This window comes from Pinus tabuliformis, chromosome 3_2, assembly GCF_031772625.1.
Source record: "Pinus tabuliformis cultivar Carrire ecotype Pingquan chromosome 3_2, CPIR1, whole genome shotgun sequence".
NCBI classification, from domain to species: domain Eukaryota; kingdom Viridiplantae; phylum Streptophyta; class Pinopsida; order Pinales; family Pinaceae; genus Pinus; species Pinus tabuliformis.
In genome coordinates, this window is record NC_142302.1 from 379913530 (window position 1) to 379933633 (window position 20104).

General features: G+C 43.6%; 1 protein-coding gene across 3 annotated transcripts in view; it reads left to right on the top strand.

Annotated features, from left to right (window-relative positions):
* The window catches only part of LOC149181004 (two pore calcium channel protein 1-like), a 534602-nt gene that overhangs the window by 2007 nt on the left and 512491 nt on the right, over positions 1–20104 (top strand). For all 3 annotated transcript variants that reach the window (XM_089416403.1, XM_089416401.1, XM_089416402.1), the window contains exons 2-3: positions 16889–17032; positions 17412–17519. In XM_089416403.1, the coding sequence (XP_089272529.1) occupies positions 16889–17032; positions 17412–17519 (252 nt within the window). The remainder of the gene's footprint in view (positions 1–16888; positions 17033–17411; positions 17520–20104) is intronic.

Genomic DNA, 20104 nt, shown 5'->3' on the forward strand with positions numbered 1-20104 from the left:
TGGATGAAGGTTTTACGCCTTTCTCTTTAAAAACAAAGAAGACAAAGATTTGATCTTTAGGAGTGGTCCATATTTTTTGGGCACCGGAGCACTGTATCTCAACAAGGGGACTTTGGACTTCAACCCAAAGCACAATGTTCCTTCAACCATCCCTATTTGGGTTCGCTTGCCTCATCTCCCCTTGCATTGTTGGAGCAAAAAGACTATGAGGCAGGTAGCGTGTTGTTGATGATAGTAGCATCAAATAGATACTTCCAAATAGGGCTAAGTGTCTAGGCACGTGGAAGTTGTCCAACATACCTTTAACTTTAGCAAATTACTTTAATTAATTAAATAAATTATTTAATTAATTTCTTTTTATAAGAAAAATGAGTTAATCTAATGAAATGCAAAGGTTATTTGCATTAGTGAATTAGATAAATCTCAACCGTTGATCTCAAGTGAAGTTGAGATCTAATCTCAACTATCAATCACTTTGGAGATTAGGGTTGTGGATTCAGTCAATAACTCAAACTTATAAAAGGAAAGCTAGGCTAAGGGAGAAGACACATCAAGTGAGCACACATAGTGAGATAGTGAGATCTCAGTGGTTGGGCGAAGAAGGATATTCATTGAAGTGTGTAGATTCTAGAGAAAGAGAACAAGGGGCAACAAGGGAGAAGGATCAAATAGATGACAAAATCGAAGGGCAAGTTTTGAGGGTTTTATCAATTGGAAAAATTCCAGGTTTTGCTGTTTGCAATTTTCCTTAGTGGGCATTTAATTTCCTAGGAAGGGAAGCCCTTTTATGCTGTAAAACTAATGTTAATGGACAGCAGATTTGAAGGGTATAGTTTCATGTGTGCATGTGTATGAGATTGGTGTTACTTTGCTTCCGCCATTTTTACAATGTTCCACCAAGTTTCAGGGACGAGGAGGTGAGGGAGCGAGGATACACAGGAAGGGCCTATGCAAAAGCTCCCCACCAATTTTTAGGAAATGTGGGGGATGTCAAGGTCTTAAAAACTTATAAATATAAAATATAAATCAAGGAGTCATATAACTGAAACAAATTTAAAACAAAAAACATGATCATTGATATCATTATCATATAAATTATAATCATACATCATACATGTAATTTTGTCATTGTACAGTGTAACTACTAGTCTACTAACTTACTAACAATGCACAATGAAAATAAATTATAAAATTATAAATTTTTAAAGTTTAAACTTTAAACCATATTGATGTTCCACTTCCAACTATGAACATTGAATATTGAATAATATAAAATTCAAGTTTGATACATCAACGGCAACGTTCTATTCAACGAAGGAGTAGACAGAAGGTTGCTTGGCGATGGCAGCAATGTTCAATTCAACGAAGGAACAAACAAAAAATGAACCGTGAAATGAACATAATGTAAACCCTTCCCGGTCGGTCAACAAATATTAAAAATTACGATTTTTTTGCTTCATAAAATAAATTTGCGAATCTTTTCTAGGGAAATGACCCCTCAAGACCCCTTAAGACCCCATTCGCCTAGGAAACGACCCCAAAAATGGAGGAAACGACCCCTTTCAAGCTTCCTTGCGTACCCTGTTTTTTGGGAGCGTGGGGAAACAACCTCCTCTCGTCCCCTAGTCCCCGGAGCATGAGGGAGCTAGGAAACTCGACCCCTTGGTGGGGGGACGCAACCCCGTGGAATACTGCATTTTTATCTTTTATTCACTTGTTGAAGGTTTCAACAATGCTTTTATTTAGTAAATTTGTAGTTAATAAATTTACAACAAGTGATTTTCTAGGTAATAAACCAGTAGCTGGGGTTAGTAAAATTAATATTGTATTAGAACTTGCACTTTAAGAAAGAGGTCAATTTCACATATTTCTATGTAATCTTAAACCCACAACAGTTAGTTGACCCGTTTTGACCCAATTGGAGGCTTATGATATGAGTTCCCTTTCGTATGTGGTTTGGTTTGTCTCTTAGAGTGGTTTACAATGATGTGGATTAGGGTTTCACGTGGAGTGCTCACTTTCTTGTTACATGTATTTCATGTGCACTTCTTGAGCTTGTGATGTAGTTCCCTAGGGTTTTAAGGTTGGTTTGGCATGGTTCAAGCACTTATGTATAATTTATTCATGATCTTTGAGGAGCGCTCCACTTATCCCTTGCTTGACACACATTTTGATGGTGGTTATTCCTGGAGATTGAACTTAGGGAGTTGTTCGAGGAGCTCGGCTTGTTCCTTGGCTGGTTCTTAGCATGCGGTTTCACTTTACACTATTTTTTTCCTACTTATGGAAGAGCACACCCTTTGGAGGGATGTTATATGGACCTTGGAGCATCTTTACATGGTCAATCCCTATCTTTTTAGTTGAGAACTGTCTTTCTCTTTATGATTTGATGGATGAGATGCCTTGTTTGGAGCCGCATCTGCTATCTTTGGAGGCCACATTACACACATTTTTATGCTCTTAGTTGAGATGTTCCATTTGGAAATGCTGGGCTTGCTAGTTTGAGGAGGTGTACATGATTCCGTGTCTTCCTTTGAGGAGATGTCCTATTTTGGAGGTTATCTTGTAGACCTTTTTATGCTATGGATGCAGCTTTTGAGGAGTTTTTTTTTGTTCTAGGGGAATGAATAATTGGGCTGGTTTCATACTTGCGTGACATGACGTTGATTTTGACCACTACTACTATAACCCCTAGGTGGGTCCTCACTACCCCAACATGAGGCCACGTGTTATACATTCAAGGGATTTGAACATGAGACCTTGAACTCATATTTACTTTACATTTGCATAAGCTTGCTAAGTGAGCTCCCTCAGTGCTTTGAGAAGTTGCACATCACTTTGGGGTTTCAATGTGTATTTGAGGAGTTCGATGATCAACGGCCCACATACCTTGGCACACATGCTGTTCTCTTTTCCAAGGTGTTTGTTAGCATCTTGCACATGGATTGAGGAGTTGGTGGTTTGACCCTTCACATTAAGGGATCTAACCATTAGCACAAGATTCGATGGTTGTTACACTAGTGACTGCACTTATAACTATTGCATGCTATTTTTAGAGGGATATGCCACCTACTTGGTCCACATCTGCCATGTTGAGTTGGATCTTGCGCGTATTTTGATGCTTTTCTAGGGGAATAACTTGTATTGGAGGTTTTGAGGGAGACGTCAAAACTTCTACTTGGTCTTCTACCTATTTTGAGGATGTGTGCACCTTGGAAGGCTCACATATTCTATTTTGAGGTAGTTGTTACACATCTAATGAGGATTTTTAATGGAATGACACCTTGATGGAAGCTTCTAGTGATATGCTGTATTCTTTTGACATTGTCTACTACCTTGGAGGAGTTGCATAACTAACCACTCCATTAATTATTTATTGTTGACTTGTCTCATGGAGTTGGTTACATGAGAGCTTTATTGTATGGTTTTCCTTGGATATATTATTGTTTCTTCTTAGAGAAGAATGTGGATCTCAATAACTCATTGCTACTTTTAGTAGAGAAGTTGTTGAGAAGGCTATTTTATTGTTATTCCTTGGATGACTAATGGAGGTAGGAAAACAAATGCTTTTTTATCATAAGAGGAGTTGAGTTCAAACCTATACAAGGGTTTTCTCTCTCCTTCATTTATGGTTGGAATTGTGTAGAAATCCTTTGGATCTTAGTTGAATATTTATTGGATGCTTAATGAAATGCTTTGTGGATGAGGATGTTTTGTAGATCTTAATGTTGTCTCTTATTGTTGGAATCATCTTGACATCTGCTCATGGAGTAAGAACTTGGTATACTCTTTCCAATTTCCTTTATGTTATCCTTAGGATGTTGTTTATGTATGCATTATTCCTCTAAGCTTGGTTAAATATGCATACATTTCATCCCGGTAGTCATAATCTTCATTAAGTGTTGAAGTTCATCTACTTTTGTAATCTGTAATGTTCCTAAACAAGAATGTAAGTGATATACAAGGCATGCAAACAATGCAACAATCAGAAAAACGAAATATACATTAAGCACCCATGAAAACACTGGAAATAGAGAATTGCTGAGCCATTTTATTACTTCTTCATGAGCAAATACAATAGTAAAATAGAATGGTGTACCTGGGCTCGTCTCAATGGACAAGGATGACAAAACCCATGTGAGAAAATGCTGAACTGCTGCACCAAACTGAACTGCGTTGCCCCAAAAAACTGCTCTATTTGCTGACTTCGAAGGGTTGGAATCACTGCTTCCTGTGCTTGGAAAATTATGAGATTTCACCTCCTTGCTCCTTGGTCTAAACCCATAAAAACCCACAAAGGAATTGGCCAAATGTTGACCTTGGAATTTTGGCCCAAATTCCCCCTATCTCTTCTAGCTGTTGGCTGAGTTGGGACCCCCGTTTGACCCTTTAGATCTACCTAGAAAATTCTATAAATTTAAGAATGTGATCCTTGCCCAAAACCCAGAATAACCCAGAAAGGGTTTCCTTTGGTTCCAACCTTCAAAAATTGACCCTTCACAGCTTGGCCCCTCCTCCAATTTCGAATTCTATTGTTGTGACTGATCCTGTCAATATTTGCTCTCCCAACTCTATCAATCCTCCTCAAATGGCCCTCCAAGTGATCTACTTCTCCCGACTAGCTCCAGCTCTACAATTCCTTCCTCCAACTCCCACGTGAGCCTAGTGATGGCTCTCTGCGCAGGCCCAGGTAACTGTAAATCAGACTGCTGGGATGTTGGCTCTGCTGGCTCCAAACTCGCAAGAAAGGCTGGCCCTTTGCTGCTCTCCCAATCCTCTAACTCTCCCGGCAAATGCTTGATCACTAATAGCTCCAAACTCCCCTTGCGTATTCTCCAGCTAGCCAGAAATACGCACTCCCTGTTGTGGTTGAATGGTAGTGCTGTAACACACTCCCGGAACTCCTGAAATACTTATGGAACTGCCTCTCTAGGGCAGGCACGGATGGTCCCCCGAAGTAGAGGTTGAATCTCCCACTTGAGAGATTCGTGGCTAAACAGCCGGTTGACTCAGCTAAACAGCAGAGCGAACAATCAAGTAATTTTGATTGCAAGGTGTAAGAATGCCCCCAAAATGAGAGTTGCTCCCTCCTTATAACTCCTTGGGCCTCCCTAGCCTCATGTGGGCCCCTCCATCCACCTATTCGACTTTCCCTCCAAGCTATTCGAATGGACCAATTCGAACTCCCATGTGGGTGGCCCCCACATTCCACTAGCAACCAAATAAAGTCGAATTGCGTCTTAAGTCCCTAAGTCGAAAATTATGGGTTCTCTTCCTTAGCCAAAATTGTGCAAAATTGTGTAGTAGCACTCTGTTACAAATGTGTTTGAGAAGGGACATGACAGTCCTCCCCTCCCAAATGTTGCTTGCCCTCAAGCAACCTCACAGCTGGGTGCTCCAAAATGTGCTCACCCTCCCAGGTGGCATCCTCATTCGGCAAGCTCTTCCAATGCACCAAAAATCGCTTGTCCTCAAGCAATGCCTGAGCAAGCAACCTCTCTAACTGTTGCTCCCCACTGTCACTGCAAAATGTGCTAGGGTCCCAGATGTGCCACTGGATCGTGCCTGACCTCTGCACTGTCTTGATATGGAAGAATCCTTCAATACTAGGATCCCAGGCAATCCTGTCCAACATGAAGCTCCCCTCGCTCCAGTCACTATCCTACCCAGTGAAAGTACTAGTAGCCCACTGCTCCATCAGTGACTCGCTAAAGCCCAATGGAAGATTTGTATGATCTCCCCCTGCAATAGTCGACGCATCCCTAAAGGTTATTGAGCTGTGAAGAGCTATGATGCCGCAGTTCCCTGCTAGTCCCATAGTGGTGCTACCATGCTGATGTTGCGCTACTTTGACTATGTCATACTCCCCATCATGCGCAGTCAGTTTCCTCCTCTCCTGGAATTCGATGGTGGAATATTGAAAGAGGCGAGACACATCCTGCCTGGGCATCTCCATGGCACCCAGGCCTAACCATCCAAATCTAACTCCGAACCTGTGCAGCAATAGAGAATGTCTGCCTCCCCATATGATGAAACCCTCTATGAACCCCCATGTGTTATCCAAAGAGCAAACTATATCACTCTCTGCCACGACTCCACTCATCACGAGTGATCTATCGATCAACTGAATCCCTGCATCCCATAGCCAGACCTGCTGCGGCATAGCCTTGTCAACCGATGGAATCCCTCTGGCCCTCGTCTCTAGTCCCTGCATGTGATCACTATATAGGCTCCATATATCGTGGGCTAATTTGATGCATGCTAATCTTCCCTGTGCCTGCCACTATGTAGTACCGATGATCGCTGGAAGCCACGTGTGCCAAAGAGCTACCCCCTGAATGCAACGAAAAGATGGGTATTCGATACTCGTAATCGACTCAGGGTATGTGGATCTGTCCTGTCCCTGCCAACCATCTCCCCTGGGTTTGCCATCCGCCCTCTCGATAATGTGCCAATATAAGGTCTGGAGCTCGGACGCATATTGGGAAACTACCTTAGTCGTAACCGCTATCCTCTACTCATGCTCGGTCTCGACATGCCCTAAGAAAAGAGTGACACATGTCTCCCTCGGGACTAGATCCCTAGACGTAGGCTCGACGATGAACGATATACCACCCCTGCAGATGATCACCTCATCCCCAACCTGTGGTTGTCAACTGACGCACCAACCCAACGCCACTGTTGAAAAGTCTCCCCCCTAGTGCGTTGAGTCTCACCCAAATATCTTGGGTGAGCTCCTCGTCCCCTGTGGCTCATGCCCAAAGTGCAGAAAGTCGACAACAAAATTGACTGTGCCCATGAGGGATGTAGAAGAGGGTCAGGCGTGTGAGTCCCCGCGGATACCATCAAGTATCGCTCATCTGTGTCCTCGTTGATCCTCGGTGAACTACGCCCAAAGGTATGCCCGGTGTTTCCATCCAAGGGTCTCCTTGGAGGCAACACTCCATGACCACACTATACACCCTTGCATGCCACCGATCATCCCAGTGCTCATGGACATGCCACTGTACACCATGGCCTACCCTTGTACATCGTTGGATACCCTCGGCTACGACTATGCCATCCTGTACTGGCCTGGGTCCTGCATGTGTCACTGTACCTGTCACTCCCTGCATGTACTCAATGCGATGTGAGGCACTCCCACTCCACAATGTAGTCCAACATACTATGACACACCACCCTGCATCTCCATGCTCCTCTGCAGGCCCTTGCTCCTCGCTCCATAGCCCCGCACACCACTAGATGCTATGGCCTAACGTTGGGTCTGTATGCATCAGATTGCATCCCTCTACATAACACTGGACGCTATGACATAACTCTGTGTAGTCCTGTGTACCACTGCCCACTGTCGTACCACCCTGTAACATACAATATCCTGCATGGGCCAAAATATCAACCTCTCTGCTAGTACGCCCTCCATGATGTGGGCTACATCCCCCCATCTTCTCTAAAAGACCTGAGCAGCCCGACTCCCCACATGCTAACGGAAATGACACTACTGCGCCTATCCTCAATAGTCCCTGCATCCCATTTGCTAGTAAGAGAGCACTCTCTCCATACAATGCCCTGTCTGATAGCCTGTCAATGCCACCTCCTCCTACCAGCTCCTGCCAGAGTAAGCTAGTCACTCTGTGACTCCACGCACCGTCAATATGCCAAGACAACTCATGAAATCTGTTTGCTCGCCTGTCAAACCATCCTGTCACTAGTGTTGACTGGGGCTCTGATGGAGATCTGAAAATGTGGGTGCGCTCAAGCGTCAAACCCATCTCGTAGCTACTACCATCACCTACCAACTCTATGATGTGATGGAAAATCCCACCTGGATCCCAAAAATAGTCCTGCCCTCGAGTCCCTCTGGTAATCCATGGCCTCTGCTGACATGTGGCCATGGATGTATCCAAGTTGATGTGGTATCATGCTCAGCTCAATCTTGCTAACCTGTCCACCCCCTCGGGTATGTCTAAACAAATCGGCCTCTCTCAATCCAACGCATAAGGGTGGGTTGATAACGCTATAGACCTCACCAGTGGGCCTCTGACGTGAACTGTACTGAAAACCCAATGCGTGACCTCTATGCTGCCCCTCATCAATGGTTAGCCCAAGGGATGGCTGCACATCCTCCTCCATCACGGGCTCGACATGAGCCTTCGACAACTCCTCCATAGACAACCCAATATGCACGATATGCTCACCAGTCAGCTGTAGGTGATCGTCGTCTGGCAACTCCATCATAGATCTAGACGCCTCTGTACTTATCGACTCCTCAACAACAGTGGAGCTGTCTTCCAACACCTCATCAACCTGTGGTGCATTGTTGTCACTTGAGAACTTGGTCACAACCCCGATTACCCCATCAATGGATGACGCCTCATCAGTGGGTGTATGCTCAACTATCTCTTTGCCAACCATGGCCCCTTCAACTACTCTTTCATATTTTTTCTTAATATTTCTCACCATCCCTACAAAATCCCACGGAATCTCAATTGGTTTGTGCATACCCCTTAGTTCACAGAATTCCCAAAAAGAGAGGGACGTTTGAATGCCATGACCCAATGATTGGTATGCCCTCCAGTTTTCCCCCAATAACTCCACATCAGTTGCAATCATGTCCGGATTCCCAATTGAGGAATGAATCAACTTCTTCCCCACATCAATCATCATTTGTTGTATCCTCACCACCTCATTCCAGGTGACCGCCATGTTGTTTGATTCTAATCTTTCCCACAGGCTGAGCCAAGATTATGGCTCTGATACCATTGTAATGTTCCTAAACAAGAATGTAAGTGATATACAAAGCATGCAAACAATCCAGCAATCAGAAAAACGAAATATACATTAAGCACCCATGGAAACACTGGAAATAGAGAACTGCTGAGCCATTTTATTACTTCTTCAGGAGCAAATACAATAGTAAAATAGAATGGTGCACCTGGGCTTGTCTCAATGGACAAGCATGACAAAACCCAGGTGAGAAAATGATCCGGATTTAAACAGGAATGCAACAAATTACAGAGATAACCATAAACACATATATGTAGCAGAAATAATACTTCATTTCATTAATGTAAAATACTGAAATATGCTTACAAACAGTAATGGAAATAAACCAGCTAGGGCGATGGTAGCTTATCTCTGAGAAGAGATGTGGTGGCTACATGCCTCTGAACTGTGTTACAATGAGGCTCGAAGGCCTATTTATTGTTGAGAAACAATGGAAGACCCTTAACATTCCAAAACCTAACCCTAGAAGATGAAACGCCAAATTGTGGGCCCCGTTTGGGTAAATTGGTACATCAACTTCCGGGGTCGTAACTTTGGCATACGATCTCCATTTGACGCGTACAATAGCTTGTTAGAAAGATCTATCCGAGCACTACCACTTTGGGAAGGGCAACATCGATCCATGGACCCTAGACCGATGTTGCCCCCAGATTTCCCAAAAAACGTTGTTTAGGGCCTCAAAACGGCTCCGGAATTTCAGGACCCGAAAAATTGCTAAAAATAGTAAGTTGTGCTACAATTAAGGAAACTAAAAATGCTAAGAGAAACAATTGTGGGGGTTTAGGTGGACTTGGCAGGTGGCCACCAATATCCACCTGGATCATTCCTCCCTCCTTAGGAGGCAATGGTCCCATTGCGTTGAGTTCCTCCATGAGATGAGGAAACTTTTGCTGAACTTGGTCCTTGGTGAGCCACTTGCCCTGGTGAAGGAGTTGGCCTGCTTTGACAACTCGATACAGTTGGATATTCTGTTGGCGAGTGTTTTTGATCTGTGTGTCCATGATCCGATCAGTAGCAGCTTGTTCCATGCAATTTGGATTTAATTCTGTGGGTGTGAGCTGTTCTGCAATGTCGGATGTGTCTAGGAAAGTATGGCCGAAGGCGGTCCACATTGAACACTGGGTGTAGGCCAAGGAATGGGGGAATGCTGAGCTCAAATGCATTGTCTCCTACCGCCTTAGTAATGGTGTAAGGACCATATCGGAGTGGTCTCAGTTTCCGATAGGCTCCCGTAAGGCGTTCCTTTTGCAAATGCAACCAGACTTTGTCGCCCACCTGAAACTTGTGTGGCACCCGATGTTGATCATGTCGCTGCTTGTACTTGGCATTTGATTTCTCCAGAATGTCATGGACCTGCTGGTGAATATGTTGGATGTGCTCAATGAAGCTGGTTGCCTTGTTTGTTTCGGATTGGACATGAGCCGAATTTGTGTGAGTAGCTAGAAGTGGCATGGCCACATCAATGGGGCATAGTGGCTAGAATCCCAAGCCCACCTGAAAAGGGCTGTGGCCAGTCGAGTTGTGAAGAGCTCGGTTGTAGCTGTGCTAAACATAGGGGAGGCTCTCGTCCCATGTGCATGGATGCTTTGAGTTGTACATGCGCAAAATGTGTACAATCATCCTATTGACAACCTCTGTCTGGCCATCAGTTTGAGGATGGAAGGCTGTGGACTTAGTGAGTTTGGTGTCCAGCATTGACCAGAGACTGGACCAAAATGTACTGAGGAACCGATTGTCCCGATCTGAGATGATAGACTGTGGGATCCCAAAGTGCACCCACACTTGTTCAAAGAACAGTTTAGCAGTGGCTTTTGCTGTGATATTCTTCTTGTAGGCCGCTATAATGGCCATCTTCGAGAACTTGTCGACGACCACAAAAACACAGTGATTCCCATGCTTAGTGGAAGGAAGGCCTGACATGTAATCCATGGAGATGGATTCCCAAGGTCGACTAGGGGTAGGCAGCGGGGTATAGAGGCCTTGCTTCTTGATGGTCGGTTTGGCAATGGCACAGGCAGTACATGATCTGATGTACTTCCTGACATCCTGTCGAAGATTCGGCCAATAGAAATACTTTTGCAGTACTGCCACCGTTTTCTCGACCCCGAAATGCCTAGCAGCCCGACTGTAGTGTGCTTCTTAAATCATCTTGGTACGCTCGCTTGAAGGAACACAAAGGTGACCCAGGTGGCATAACAAGGCATCCTAAAGGTGAAAATCTGGAACATGCCAACCCTCCAAGAGTGTCTGGTATGTGTGGCCGAATTCTGGGTCGCTTTTGTAGAGAAGTGGCCAATCAGAAGTCTCGTGCCCACAAGAGTTGAGCATGGTGGTTAACGCCATGATCAGTGGTCGACTGAGGCAATCTGCAACATTATTGGTGCTGCCCTTCTTATACTTGATATTCAAATGGAACTGTTGCAGGTATGTAGACCACTTCTGATGGCGATCATTCTGCAATTTCCCTTGGGTCTGTATGAAGTTTGAACTGCAGGGGTTGGTGGTCTGTGTGGATGACCGTTTCCTTCCCCAAAATGTAATGCTTCCATTGTCGACAGGCCTGCACAATGGAATACATCTCTTTATCATAAGTGGGATACTTCCGGACTGTGTCTGAAAGTGTTTCACTGTGATATGCCACTGGATGCCCGCGTTGAGTAAGGAGTCAGGACTGCCCCAATAGCATAGTCAGAGGCATTTGTCTCGACCTCAAATGGTTGTTGTAAATCTGGTAATGCGAGCACTGGTGCTGTGCAGAGGCGATCTTTCAACTCTATGAATGCCTTCTGTTGAGATTCAGACCAAAAGAATTTTGCTTTCGCTCCTCCCTTGGTGACTTGACTCAAGGGCCAAGTGATATGAGAAAACCCCAACACGAACCTGCGGTAGAAGCTGGCAAGACCTAGAAAGCTGCGGAGCTCTGTCAGAGTGGTTAGAGATGGCCAATCCCGAATGACTTGGATCTTGGCTGGATCCACATGCACCCCTTGTTCATCAATAATGTATCCCAGATACTGAACCTGGGTCATGTCAAAAGTGCATTTCTCCAAATTGGCACATAGCTTGTGTTGCCACAGTGTTTGGAGAACCTGTCGGATGTGGTGGAGGTGCTCTTCCCAACTCTGGTTGAAGATCAGAATATCATCCAAGTATACCGCTACAAATGAGTTGGCGAATGGCCGCAAGATGTCATCCATTAGCCTCATGAAGGTTGCAGGAGCATTCGTCAACCCGAAAGGCATAACCAACCATTCGAAAAGGCCCTCCTTGGCTTTGAAGGCAGTCTTCCACACATTAGAGGGTTCGATTGGTACCTGGTGATATCCTGACTTCAGATCGATCTTGCTGAAATATTTTGCCCCCTTTAGTTGGTCCAGGAGGTCATCAATTCGCGGGATCGGGTGCCTATTACAGACAGTGATCTTATTCAGCGCCCGATAGGCAATACAGAGTCTCCAAGTCCCATCCTTCTTCTGTACCAACACGATCGGGCTCCCACAAGGCGATGAACTCGGACGGATGTGACCTTTCTGCAGCAGCACCTGAATCTGCCTCTTGATTTCATCATTCTCCAGAACGGAGTGCCGATAAATTGGTCCATTGGGTAGCGGTGCACCTGGGGTCAGATCGATGGAGTGCTTGACCTGACAGTGCAGAGGAACCCCTGTGGGGGAGGTGAAGATGTCCTCGTACTCCTTCACGACCTTGTTCATCTGTAGTTGTCGTGCGGAGGGGCCCTGTCTAGAGGCCGTGGCTACCGTCTTCTTCTTTCCTTGAGGGCGTATCATCAGGAAAACAAATTTCCCGGTTTTGGAAATGAGCTTACTGCATTGTTTTGCAATGATCAAAGAGATGGCGGTAGGCGGTGCTACCTTTGGTATCCTGTACAACTTATCCCAATGTAATAATAACAGCATGGGGCCTTGATTCATACACAACATGTCGCTTCCACAAGTATGGTTGTCCTAATAATACATCACAAACTTCAAGGGGAGCAATGTCACACAATACCTCATCCATGAAGGGTTTGATGTTGTATGAAAGGCGACACTGCTGGCTCACACGAAGATCCCGTCCTTGGTGAAGCCACCCGATGGTGTACGGTTGTGGATGCGCTGTGGTCGGTAAGCCCAACCGCTTCACGACCTCTGCCGAAATGAGGTTCTTTTGGCTCCCGCTATCGACAATGAACTGTAGCGGGGAGCCCTTTACCCACATCTGGGAGTGGAAGAGACGCTCCTCCTCCTCTGGATCTTCGGGTTCATTTTTCTGGATCTTGGCGGTAGCAACAGTGGCATTGGGATCCGCATCAATGATCTGCTTCCCTTTGTCATTCCCCTTGTCGGGTTCTGACTCAGAGTCGGAACATGCATCTGATTCTGAAACCTTTAGCTCAGCCACCAGTGACTGCTTGGCCCAACACTCACTTGTGTTGTGAGTGGAGCTCTTATGAAACTCACACCATTTTCTCGTGTCCTTTTTCGGCTTCGCGGCGCTGTTCTTTGCTTGCAGCTTTGGCGGGTTGTCTTGGGCTGCCCCGCCTTGGCTTTGTCCTTTGTTCTGTGGTTTAGGGGCACCTTTCCCTTGCTTCAGATTCGCAGATCCAAAGTCTCGCTTCTTTTGTTTAAACTTCTGCTTGACCTTGACGACATATCGATATGCTGTGCCGAGCGAGGAGATGTTCAGGAATTCTATTTCTTCCTGGATGTACTTCTGTACGCAGCCACGGTATTCGAGTATCAAATGCTGCTCCGAATCCTTGATACCCAACTTTGTGCGAAGGGTATGGAAAAGATTGGTGAACTTCGGCACGTCTTGGTCCCTTCCCTGCCGCAGGGTGGTCCACTTTATGTATTCATCCTCATAGCTTCCGACAGGGTAGTACTGCTCCTTGATGGCATTCCGGAATGAATTCCAGGTGGGTGTCGTTGAAAATAGTGAGCCGGTATTTTCATCCTTTTGCTCGCAGTAGGTTTCCCACCAGTCCTTGACGTGGGGGGGTGCTTTGAGAAGAGCGAAAACAATATTTTCCCGACTCGAAAATTCATGAACAGAAAAATAACCCTCTAGCAGATTTAACCATTTATCTACGGCATCTGCGTCTATCTGACCCTCGAATATGGGGATTTCAAAATTAACTTGTACCTTGAAGGGCGTGGCGTTTCCAGAGTAGCTGCTGGAAGCCGATGCGTCGCTTCTGGGTAGCCGCTGAAGGATCTGGGCAAAGCTGTCCATCATCACGTTCTGTTGTCGCTCGAGGGATTCTTCGAGCAAGATTTTGATAGGATCTCCTGCCCCCTCGTCTTTCTTCTCATCTGCCATGGGAGGCCGTCGGGATTTGTGAGGCTGGTTTTGCAAAGGTTCGACCAGTTCAAGCCCTAACTCCTTATATCCCGACCTCATTGGGGACATGCAAAGAAAAAAAAGAGAAAAAGCAGACCGCTCTGATACCACTGATCCGGACTTAAACAGGAATGCAACAAATTACAGAGATAACCATAAACACAGATATGCAGCGGAAATAATACTTCATTTCATTAATGTAAAATACTGAAATATGCTTACAAACAGTAATGAAAATAAACCAGCTAGGGCGATGGTAGCTTATCTATGAGAAGAGATGTGGTGGCTACATGCCTCTGAACTGTGTGACAATGAGGCTCGAAGGCCTATTTGTTGTTGAGAAACAATGGAAAACCCTTAACATTCCAAAACCTAACCCTAGAAGATGAAACGCCAAACTGTGGGCCCTGTTTGGGTAAATTGGTACATCAACTTCCTGGGGTCATAACTTTGGCATACGATTTCCGTTTGACACGTACAATAGCTCGTTAGAAAGATCTATCCGAGCACTACCCCAGATTTCCCAAAAAACGTCGTTTACGGCCTCAAAACGGCTCCGAAAGTTCAGGACCCGAAACACTGCTAGAAATAGTAAGTTGTGCTACAATTAAGGAAACTGAAAATGCTAAGAGAAACAATGGTGGCGGTCCAGGTGGACTTGGCAGGTGGCCACCAATATCCACCTGGATCAGAAAATGTTGAACTGAACGCTGCTACAATTGCTGCACCAAACTGAACTGCGCTGCCCCAGAAAACTGTTATGTCTACTGACTTCGAAGGGTTGGAATCACTGCTTCCCGTGCTTAGAAAATTATGAGATTTCAGCTCCTTGCTCCTTGGCCTAAACCTAGAAAAACCCACAAAGGAATTGGCCAAATGTTGACCTCGGAATTTTGGCCCAAATTCCCCTTAGCTCCTCTAGCTGTTGGCTGAGTTGGGACCCCTGTTTGACCCCTTAGATCTGCCCAGAAAATTCTATAAATTTAGGAGTGTGATCCTTGCCAAAACCCAGAATAACCCAAAAAGGGTTTTCGTTGGTTCCAACCTTCAAAAATTGTCCTCCAAATTCGAATTCTGTTGCTGTGACTGATCCTGTCAATCTCTGTTCTCCCAACTCTAGCAATCCTCCTCAAATGGCCCTCCAAGTGATCTCCTACTTCTCTCGGCCAACTCCAGCTCTACAATTCCTTCCTCCAACTCCCACATGAGCCTAGTGATGGCTCTTTGCGCAAGCCCAGGTAACTGTAAATCGGACTGCTGGGATGTTGGCTCTGCTGGCTCCAAACTCGCAAAAAAGGTTGCTCTCCCAATCCTCTAACTCTCTCGGCAAATGCTTTATCACTGATAGCTCCAAACTCCGCTTGCGTATTCTCCAGCTAGCTAGAAATACGCACTCCCTGTTGTGGTTGAATGGTAGTGCTGTAACACACTCCCGGAACTCTTGAATACTTATGGAACTGCGTCTCTAGGGCGGGCACGGATGGTCCCTCGAAGTAGAGGTTGAATCTCCCGTTTGAGAGATTCGTGGCTAAACCGCCGGTTGACTCAGCTAAACAGCAGAGCGAACAATCAAGTAGTTTTGATTGCAAGGTGTAAGAATGCCCCCAAAATGAGAGTTTCTCCCTCCTTATAACTCCTTGGGCCTCCCTAGCCTCATGTGGGCCCCTCCATCCACTTGTTTGACTTTCCCTCCAAGCTATTTGAATTGGCCAATTCGAACTCCCATGTGGGTGGCCCCCACATTCCACTAACAACCAAATAAAGTCGAATTGCCTTTAAGTCCCTAAGTCAAAAATTATGGGTTCTCTTCCTTAGCCAAAATTGTGCAAAATTGTGTAGTAGCACCCTGTTACAAATGTGTTTGAGAAGGGACATGACATAATCTCTCTAGTTACATTTCTGCAATTTGGGACAGCAAGGAAAGGGCCTTTGTAGCTTGTATGTTTCAGCCCCAATTTCCATTTTTTCCTCAATAAGATAAACTCCCATGAACCTTGATTTGATCCCATATCTCCAATGGAAAGATACTAGTCTCCAATCTATCCATCAACTTTATTTACTTAAAAGTTAATACTTAAAACTGTTTTGCTAGGATCATCTCCTAGTTTCACCTTGGATCTTCTTGCATAAGTTCTAGAAATCCTATTCTAAGGAAGCCACCCTTTGGCTGGAAGAGAGCCAGCCTAAAGTGTAAAGAAGGTTGGTGTGGTGACAGTGGCCTCCCTCTACTCTTCCTTGAAATTTAGAACTTTATCTCAATAAGTGAGGGTTTTAGTGGTAATAGAAACATATATCTAATTGTTTTATGCCATTCAAAATTGTTTCTCTTTATTTGGAGCATACTTCTTAGATGTTCCCATCATTTTACTTGAGGCATGTTTCTATAGATGCTTTTATTCAACATCATCTTCTATTCATGATATTAATTGTCATGTTTAATGTCACTTAATGATATAGATGTAGCCGTTTTTCCTAAATGAAAGGAAATGAATTTTTGTTTTTGGTAAGTTTAAAAAGCTTTTCCATTGGCACTACTTTTATGTTGTAGGAACTTGTTTCTAAAATTTGTCTGAAGCTGAAAAATAGGTACATTCCTAGGTTCCCGACAACAGTGATAGTACTGTTTAGTGTGTGTAGGTCTTTGATGTAAGGGTTTCTTTGTTTCATGGAAAATTTTCAAGTATGCTATTTCCTTTTTAAGTTGGTTTAAAGGGAATTGCCATGTTACTGCATTGAAATAGTTGCCTGTTTTTGGCTGCAGGCTGAAGATGGTGTAGGATTGCCTAAAGAAGTCCTTGATGCGCCAAGATTTAAACAAGCAGCCAAGTTCTATTTCATCTTTATACAATTTGATATGCTTTGGTCCCTTAATATTGTAGCATTGGTTCTATTAAACTTTTTTGAGGTTAGCAAATATGAACTTGCAATTTTAGTAATTAGCTTTTTGTATTCAGTGAAAGGTGAGGATAAACTTTGTCGGTGTACAAGCTCCTTCCTTTTTGAAGAAAGTAATATAGGGTTTAAACATAGAAATGAGATTCATCCATGAGAAAAACAAAATGTGAAATTATGCTTCTGCGATGTTTTCAAAAACTGAAAAAAACAAAATTATTTTTATGGGAAGGGAATTAATCAAATTTTTTGTTCATGCTTCTTGGGTGGAATTAGCCGTGTTTTTCTTTTCTACATGGTAATTTTCTTCCCTTGTACACGAAGTATGTAATATTCGAAAAGGTATAAATTCTATATATGATGTTATTTGTCTTTTCTGTTGTTGCTTTTAGGTGCCTTTATGGTGCAGTGGAACATCTTCAAATCCTTGCAGTGACAGAAAATATTATTATCTCGGCGATTTGCCATACCTGAACAGTGAGCAGTCTCTAATATATGAAGTTAGTTCACTTAACTCTTTGTTTGATGGTTGATTGAGAAGATGAATGTGGGGTCGAGACTAATGCCTCTGTTTTGATTGCCTATTTCTAGATTTTAAGTAGAGATTCTTTATTGAGAATAAAGCATTTGAAGTGTTCGATAAAACAGCCTTGAGGGAATGTCCAAAGCTACAATTCAAAGTTCATTACTTACATTGCAAATCAATAAATTTTGTGTTGAGGGCATTGATGCTAGTATTTATATGACATTTGTAATCTAGTGTCCATTTATGGAAAAAGATGAAGTTAAAGGTAAACAACTAAAAGGGTAGATCTCTTCTGTGGTTTTCATACTTATTTCTACCTTTTGGTGTTTGATGCCCATTGAAATCATAGTTTCCAGCGTGCCAAATTCTCGCTCTGTGTGTTCCTAGTTGTTCTTTTACTAAGAATGTTCCCTCTTGATCTTAAAATGTTCCCAGATGCTTCAACATGCCTTTGAAATTTTGATACTATTTCCATAATTCTTTAAAGGAAACTTGGTCTCAGGAGAATAAAGTTTCTGCTCTCAAAATAATAGAGTTTCGGTTTGGGAGCGAGAACATGTTTTTCTCCCTTCTTGCCTTTCTGGAAAAAATATGTTGTAACTAGAATTTTTCATGGCTGCCATTCCAAGCCAAGAATATCTATGGTTGAAGGTGACTATAATTGGGCCATTAGTGGAAGGAATATTAGTTTCTTTTACTCTTCCTTTTCATTCGATTATTCAATTGTTTATATGCTCATCATTCCTTTAAAGTTCCACAGGTGCTATATCCATTTATGAGACGTATTACAAGGCAGAGAAATATACCTTCATATAAAAGCAAATGTAAAACCATTGAAATGTTTTCTGAATTACATAAATAGTTAGTAGATTTTTTTTTCCGTTAAACGTTTGTAAATCCAAGGTTATTAATTAGCAATATTATTAGAGAGGTTGCCTAAAAAATACACTTCTTTGTTAGGGGTTCACCAATGGACCTCTTCTCCACTCTTTTTTTCTTGAAGATGAAAAATACCTCTGCACTAATAGAGGGTTGTGGTCCGTGGAGTATAGCTTATCCTCTACAATTACTATAATGGATACACAGAAAAACTGAAGTGCTATATTCCCATGAGATGCTATGGATATGCTTATATTTTGTAGAAAATCCTTGAAATTCTGCTCTGCTATAATGAGCAATCTGAAGTTCTGAACCCTAGTTTCTTTTCATTAAGACACAAAATTTCTCTACCATAGATAAGCAGCGGAAATAAAATAAAATGCAGAGATAAAGAACACAATCACACAAGAACACAATACAATTTTTCCTGGGAACCCAACTGGGAAAACCCACTTCTTTTCTTGAGAATTTTATTGAAGGAGTTTGAGCAATAGATCTCTTACAAAACAATCTTGTTTCAATAGACAACACACTTGTTCTCCCTGCTTTACCTAAGCTTGAAACGCCCTGCTTGTAGCCTTGATCTGCTCCCTGAATCCTTGCGCAGCTTGAGCCCTATTTCCTAGCACAGGAATCCCTATTTCCTAGTGCAATAGTGGCTCCTATCTTATAGGGAATTCTCCCTATTTCCTAGTGCAAATCTAGCAAGAATTCCTCCCTTCAATCCTGTGTATGGGCTTCTCCTCACACACTCTCCTTGCTAGAAGTCTCTGCTCACACAACCTTGTGCAAACAATAATGATCAAAGATGTGCCTTCGTCCTCCTTATAAGCAATTCGACCCATCTATATTTGGCAAATTTATCTTTAGAACTCAGACTTGTGATTGACTAGTTAATTGAGTCTAACTGACTCTTGCAACTCGTCCTAGCCACAAATAACCTTTGAGACTTTGTCACTTGTCCTTTTCCAACTCTAACTCGCACTAGGAGACAAACAACTGAGCCTCCAACTATATGCATGAGTTAAACTGCTTCATGAACTCGTCCTAACTTTTAGGAACTCATCCTAACTTATAGGAACTTGTGCATGCTAAAGAAAGACTGCTTGTGGTCTCTTTGACTAAGGCACAAGTCAAAGAAGACCTTACTCGCTACTATTTTCAACACTCCCTCTTAGCGAGGAAGGTGCTTCTGGAAGAACCTCGTCCACTTGGATCTATCTCCAACACTACCACGTTCTCCACTACTGCAACTGCTCCCTCTCAACTAGAAGACTTGCTTTCTTTCTTTTGCGGAACTTGATCTGAAGACTTGTTCTTTCCAACCATGCTCTGCGAGTCCATCACTTTAGTCAACATTGCCACGTAGTCGTGTACCTCTGTGATTGCTTCCTCTGGCTAAATGTGATACTGGAAGATCCAACTCTCTCTTGGTCTTCCTTAAACAAATCCTTTGCCCACTTGGCTTGAACTCTCCCTATACTGGAGTCATTGATTGAGTGGCTACCTCCACTCACCTTGGGCTATGCTCCTTATCATCTTGATGGTCGACCCAACTGCCAATTAGCTTAGACCAAAACTGAGATACCATCTAAGGCTCCATCTTGAGTAGATGCTTCTCAAGTAGTCTAATTTTCTTTTGCTCTAAGGACTCCCTCTGAGTTCTACTCTCCTCAACCA